The sequence below is a fragment of the Centruroides sculpturatus genome, unplaced genomic scaffold (genome assembly GCF_000671375.1).
Source record: "Centruroides sculpturatus isolate CEXI.00-Female unplaced genomic scaffold, Cexi_2.0 scaffold2052, whole genome shotgun sequence".
In the NCBI taxonomy this organism is placed as follows: domain Eukaryota; kingdom Metazoa; phylum Arthropoda; class Arachnida; order Scorpiones; family Buthidae; genus Centruroides; species Centruroides sculpturatus.
In genome coordinates, this window is record NW_019386164.1 from 51,065 (window position 1) to 58,006 (window position 6,942).

A 6,942-nucleotide genomic window follows, 5' to 3' on the forward strand; every position below is an offset into this window, starting at 1 on the left:
AAAACAAAAAAATATAAAATTTACAACCTTATTTCAAAATAAAAACTTGTTGTATAAAAGTATTATTTTAATATTTAAGTATCAATTAATTTATTTATTACTATAGTAGAGTTCTGAGTGTTCAAGGAAATGGGGATTTAGACTACTTTGGATAACCGGAAACACAACTAACACAAAATGTTCGGTAAATCTATACTACGAGGGTCGTTCAATAAGTCCTTAGAAAAAGATAGAAAAACAAATTATTTTTGGTAGATTTTTTTTTATTTTTCAACATAATCTCCTTTAAGCTCTATACACTTTTCCAAGTGTTTCTCCAACTTTTTTAAGCCATCTAAAAAGTAAGATTTCGGAAGGTCCTCAAAATAGGCATTTGTTTGGGCAATGACCATCTCATTTGATGTGAATCGTTGTCCACCAAGCCATTTTTTTAAATTTGGAAATAAAAAAAAGTCACTGGGGGCCAAATCCGGTGAATACGGTGGATGTGGTAATAATTCAAACTTTAATTCCGTGATTTTGGCCATCGAAACTGTACAGGTGTGCACCCGTGCATTGTCTTGATGGAAGAGGATCTTTTTCTTTTTCAAATGAGGATGTTTTTCTTTGATTTCTTTGCTCAACCGGTGCAATAATGATGCATAATACACTCCAGTTATTGTTTTTCCTTTTTCCAAGTAATCGGTGTAGATGATTCTGCGTGTATCCCAAAAAACCGTGGCCATCACCTTCCCGGCCGATTTCACTGTCTTCGCCTTCTTTGGAGCCCTTTTGCCTTCAAAAACCCACTGTTTTGACTGTTCTTTGGTCTCTGGAGTATAGCAGTGTATCCATGTTTCGTCCACAGTTATGTATCGACGTAGAAACTCGTCAGGATTGCGACGAAAAAGTGCCAAAATTGCCTCAGAGTCGACCACACAATTACATTTATTCTCCACTGAGAGCAAACGCGGCACCCATCTTGCCGAGATTTTTTTCACACCCAATTTTTCGTGCAAAATTGAAAACACTGTACCTTGTGATATGCCTGTGGCCTCAACTATTTCACGCACTTTGATTCGTCGATCACTCAAAACCATATCGTGGATTTTGTCAATCATTTCGGAAGTAGTCACCTCCACTTGACGTCCCGAACGATGTTCATCTTTTGTGGATGTACGACCACGTTTGAACTCATTTACCCAATTGTAAACAGTTGCAAACACAGGAGCAGATGTGCCATGAACTTCATCCAACTCAGCTTTGGTCTCTTTTGGTGTTAAGCCTTTTAAATATAAGTGTTTAATCACCGCTCGAAACTCACTTTTTTCCATTTTTCTAAATAAACAAAGGTTTCTTGCTTCAATTGACAATAAAAATTAAACCATATGATGGATATGACTGAGATTTTCACAACTGTCTAGTGAGACATCATGCTTACAAAAAAACGCGCCATTTTTTAGGCTACGAGCGCCATCTATTGGATTTTCTAAGGACTTATTGAACGACCCACGTATTATATAAAGTGAGAACATTTGTTTTTTGTTTGCTAGAGGTAATCTAGAGGTTTTCTTTTATTAACAATAGCTGCATGTGCCCGGCAATGCTCTGGTTTTTGAGGGTAGAAGATTGATGGGGTTGGGTTGGGAGAGGGTAACTAAAACAATTATCTTAGTACCTAAAATGTACTCGTACATTTACTGACCTGAGTGTTTACAATACTGAAACTGCAAAATACAAAAAAGTTGCTTGGGCTACACTTGAGGGAGTGAGCTTTAGTGGGTGGGAACCCCACAGTAATTTTATAGGGTTTTGAAGAATATTCACACCAAATTTGATGGAAATATCATTGGTGCACAAGAATAGTGACACAACTCAAAAAAAAAAATAGTTCTTCCAGAACAGTCATTTAAAAGTTTCTTTATTTCTGCAAGGCTTTGCCATGATCTTGGATTTTTAAAATTTTCAATCTTTTTTGGAACTAAAGATTTGAAAATTTTAAAAATCCAAGATCATGACAAAGCTTTGCACAAATAAATGAAACTTTTAAATGGCTGTTCTGGAAGAACTATTTTTTTGAGTTGTGTCACTATTCTTGTGCACCAACGATATGTTGAATGGTATAGAACCCTTTATCTAACATACATACATGAATAAGTTAAGAGAGGTGGTGATTATAGTGGTTGGGAATACAGATTTTTTTCCCACAGTATTTTTTCTAGTGTCAAAGAATATTCGTGCTAAATTTTGTGAGAATATGTTAAATGATAGAAAGCCCTTTGTTTAACAAATATACATGCATACATTCATATCTTAATTTTTATGTATACAGATATATCATCATAATTTCCTGCAGAGGATGTACAGGTCAACATGGTGAAAAATCAAACTTTTATACTACTATTCATTACTTTTCTCCAAACTTTCCTATCATCAGACAACTTTTTAGCCTGGAGTAAAGTTAAATTCTTTTCCTTTAAGGTCAGCTTGACACTATCAATCTAACTTCATCCAGGATGTCCCTTTGTTTTTCCCCTCTGATTTTAGCTTCAAATACCTATTTGGCTAGTTGCTCTTCTCCCATTCTTTCTAAATGGCCAAACCATCTCAGATTAGCCTCACTTACTCTTGACTGAATATTAGTTGCTTTCAGGTTTTTCTTTACATCAGGGCTTCTTAAACTATGGGTTGCGACCCCATTTGGGGTCGCTTAGCGAAATCTTGGAGTCGTGAGATTTTAATGCAAAATATTGAAAATAATTTGTGAGAGTTTGAAAATGGCACGCTTTGTGCAATAGTTTTCGTGAGTTGCGCTTTGTGTCACTTCTGGTGCAGAGAGACAACAATTCAGCAACACCATAGTGTGAACTAGTGTAGTGTTGTCGCTTTTCAGTGTATTTAGTTGTCTCTGTTCCATTGTAACACAAGAGTGAACCATGGTAGTACACCATTATTGTTTTTGCAAATTTGTATATATCTTTATTTTATATTTTTNTAACTGAAAGAAAAATGTTATCCCACATCAATTGTTTTACTCACAATAGAGGGCATTAAATTAAAACATAAATTTTTGTGTACTAAAAATAAAAGCACATCAAATTTAAGTTATAGCTAACCTTTGACTACAGCTAACCAATTTTTGTGATTTTTGGTTACTTTTTGTTTACTGCTTTGCAAAATACTGTACTTTATTTCCTCTTAAAGCCTGGCAACACCAGTAAAAGTCGGCACATTGTCTCAGAGTTGCAATCTGTATGATAATTAGCATATTTGTATGATTATTTTGGGCCCCATATGACATACAATAATTTCATAAATATGCCTTACTCCAAAAACAATTGTTAACTATTGAAAAAACAATTTACAATCAATATTTTTATACGTTTTGCCTTTTCGTCAATATTTCATGTTTTTTTCACCGCTAGAGGGCTACTAAATTTTCAGAACTTTTTAGATTAGCTACTATGGTATATTCTCAATTATCAGGTACACCTTTGTCATACTTTTTGAGACCACTAACTGCTATACTTTTAGATCTACTGATAAAATGCCCAAATTGATGTGAAAAAAATTTGTGTGAATAAACATTCTGTTGAAATTCCATTATGCTTCTACTTGTATAAAATGTATTAATGAAGTACATATAGAGTAGTTTCCATCTAATAAACTGTCTAAAACTGAAACTTTTTTGGCATAGGGAGTAACAACCATTTGAGGGGGTACAAAAATTTTAGACATTGAAAAAATTTGAAAAAACTAAGGTATGCACATATAAAATAAATATGGTATATAAAGGATGTGTTACATATTTGTTAATGTTTGATTTGTTGAAATTGTATGAAAAAACATAAATTTTAGCTCATGCCCATTCAGAAGTTTGTTTTGAATCATATATTACAAGGGAGAGTTGTGAAAACTTCACTGTAAAATGAAATCTAAAATCGTTTTGTTGTAAGAAGGGATTGCAAATAAAAAGTTTACAAGATTTTGACATAGGACAAATCTTGTAAATATTTCTACTGATAAGTATAAAGGATCAAGATGGATGTATGATAATTTTAAGTGAAATACAATAATTTCAAGAGACAGACAGTGATTTTCTCCCATAAGATTGGCAACTCTGCATTGTCTTGAGGTAGGACAAGTGAGAAAAGTCAGAACCCATTTCCATAAGAGAATCAAAACATCATAAGTGACAAAGATTTATCATTTTGTGGGTTCTCAGATGAGGTTCGAACTCAAGTAAACCACGAAATTCTTGTGCAATGCCAGATGTAAACAACAAGACCCGGAACTGTTCAAGTATGAGTATATGTCAAACTATCTGTCAAGATAGTTTGACATATACTCATACTTGTCTATCTGTGCTAGAGTTTGTGTTAGTGGAACACAAACTCTAGCACAAACACTCATAAACAGGTAGATCATTGGCTCACGAGTTTATAAAATGTTGGCCGAGATAAACATTCTTGAACAAAAAAGGAAAATTTTTGATAGATGAAAATGATTGTTAAAATTCTTAGGCATCAAAAAGGGGTATAAACAACAGCCTGAATTACGAATGCAGGTGTTATCATTTTATAAACAATCACCAGGCAGAGTCAACAAAGAGGTATCAAATAGACACCTCAAATCAGACCTTTCCCACTACCCGAAGAGGTTTCATCTTGCACCTGGAGACAAAGGAGAGACCAATCAGGAAGCGAGGAATGAAACAAGGGACCAATCCAAAATGCGAATAGTGGGAGAAAAACTATAAAAATAGGAATTTCAAGGTCGAAGGACAGTCTCCTCTAGATTAAGCTCATCATGTGTTTTATATAGTGAATTATGTTGTCGCCCAAGACATCTCTGTGACTCTCCGATTATCTCCTACATCCTGCGATCCCATCTCGTCTGCCCCGGGGCTTCGACGGAAAGGAAAATCCCCATCATCCCAAAGGACAAAAAAGAAGTGGAACTGAACTGTCAAATATTGATGTAAGCATAAATGTTACCAAATAAACAGCTTTGTCTTTTGTAAACACTTGTCATCACTTGCTTCCTCCATCACACCCACATACAACCTTCTCTTAAGTTCATCCAAAAGATGACAATCTTATACAGGTGCCAAGGAGTGGGTTTTCAAGTCCCATATCTGCACCGGGTCGACAATCTTACAATTTCACTAACAGTTTTTACACTTCTATAATATCATCTTCAAGTGCAAGAAGAGACTCAGTACATTAAGTATTCTTACCAAAGAAATAGAACAAATTTCAATATTCTTAACAATTTTTTAAAATGTAGAATAAATGAACATCAGTGCACATGGTCCATATCATTTAGTATTACAGAAAGTCATCATATAAGCCTATCTCTAAAAAATAAGCATTGCATACGATATAAAATCATCATCATTTTCCTGCATCAGTCGTTTTTTTTCCCAAGTCCTGCCAAAAACGACAAATCGAGAAACCACTGTATTTATATACTTTATTTATAGTAGACATCAAATGAGTTTGTGCAAAAGAAATAACCACCCTCAAATAGTAACTAGAGAAAATATGCAGTTTAAAATGGTAGCTGTGGCTATTACTCGAATAAAACCAGTATATATAAATTTACTTAATTATAGATCATCATCTAATTTAAAATTAGTAAAGAGAAATACATACATATAGTTATTGTGCAGTTTCTGTCATATGTAGTTAATAACCATTTGATTTTTGTACTGTATTTTCTATATTTAAAGATTGCACTCATACACAAGATGCTTTAAAAAATGTTAACACTTATATGGAGAAGGTGTGCAGTTGTTGCAGCAGGGGTAGTAGATCCATACTTTTTGGAGAACTCAGCAATGACGTTGTGACTTCTTGTACGTGACGGAGAACTAAATAGATGACAATTTACCACTACAAATCTGGCGTAACAAATTACTTCCATATTGGTGTTAACATTTTTTATTTTTGAAGTACACTCCATATATTCATTAAGACTCAAATATAGGAACAAGTGGCACATCCTAGCATTCATACCTAGTCATTTTACAATCCTAATACTTTTAATGTATAATAAGTTACATCAAAAAATTTACTAAAATAACTATCATTGATTCTTTTTACCTCTATGTCTTACTTTTATAAATTTTTGTGTGTATTCTTGTCTATTTGGATTGTTGTTTATTAATAGGACTTATTATATTGGTGTAGTTGTAGTTACAGATAAAAATAAAAATATTTTGTTTTGACTAAGATCTCTATTTGCTAATCAGAAACTACACCAGTATAAAAAGTCCTATTAATAAACAAGATCTAAGTGGACAAGGATACACACACAAACTATATCATCAAGTTTACTAATAGTTTACAAAAATGCTATTGGTCAGAGATTCACAGGAAAAGTTATCATTAGCGGACAACTACAAAGATTTTAGTCTCTATCCTTTATATTAACTGAGCATAAAGTAACTCCTAAAAAATCTCTTTATATAAGCCACAAAAAGTTCACCAAAGGAGACTAAAATACACACAGTAAAAATCAAATTAATTAGATAAAACTGTTGTTATTTCTATTGAAATCTGATAAATCTTTGTAGCATTTTCTTCTACTATAATTACAAAAGTCACATTACTATTCTTTTCATAAATATTTGATGACTACTTTTTCATTTAATACTTATTTAATGAATCTTTATTTCAATTATATAAAATATACCTTACCTTTAGTTGCATAATCAAGATCAATATTTATTGCACTTAACATAACAATGTCATGAAGTTTAAAAATGAGTTTTTCTGTGATCAGATCTTCAGTCATCAAAGGTAAGATGGTTCCATTGAATAAACAAGATGCTGCCTGATTGTTATCAATTAAACGAGCCATCTCTAATACAACATCCATCTATAAAAGAATTTTAATGATTAATAAAACAAAAAAATATAAAATTTACAACCTTATTTCAAAATAAAAACGGCAGAG

At 32.9% G+C, this 6,942-nt stretch overlaps 2 protein-coding genes across 2 annotated transcripts in view; both read right to left on the reverse strand.

The window, feature by feature from the left end:
- LOC111613879 (histone-lysine N-methyltransferase SETMAR-like) lies at positions 1-1,841 on the reverse strand. The gene has a single exon (XM_023355231.1). It carries the CDS (start codon positions 1,311-1,313, stop codon positions 264-266), a length of 1,050 nt encoding a protein of 349 aa, XP_023210999.1. The 5' UTR covers positions 1,314-1,841; the 3' UTR covers positions 1-263.
- A 4,385-nt stretch (positions 1,842-6,226) lies between these two features.
- LOC111613882 (ataxin-2 homolog) overlaps positions 6,227-6,942 on the reverse strand; it is a 17,211-nt gene continuing 16,495 nt past the window's right edge. Inside the window, exon 4 of the mRNA XM_023355235.1 lies at positions 6,227-6,864. Within this exon, the coding sequence (XP_023211003.1) occupies positions 6,664-6,864 (201 nt within the window). The 3' untranslated portion in view covers positions 6,227-6,663. The remainder of the gene's footprint in view (positions 6,865-6,942) is intronic.

Coding starts and splice junctions, on each gene's coding strand:
- LOC111613879 (XM_023355231.1), bottom strand. CDS start 1,313: ATGGAAAAAAGTGAGTTTCGAGCGGTGATTAAACACTTATATTTAAAA.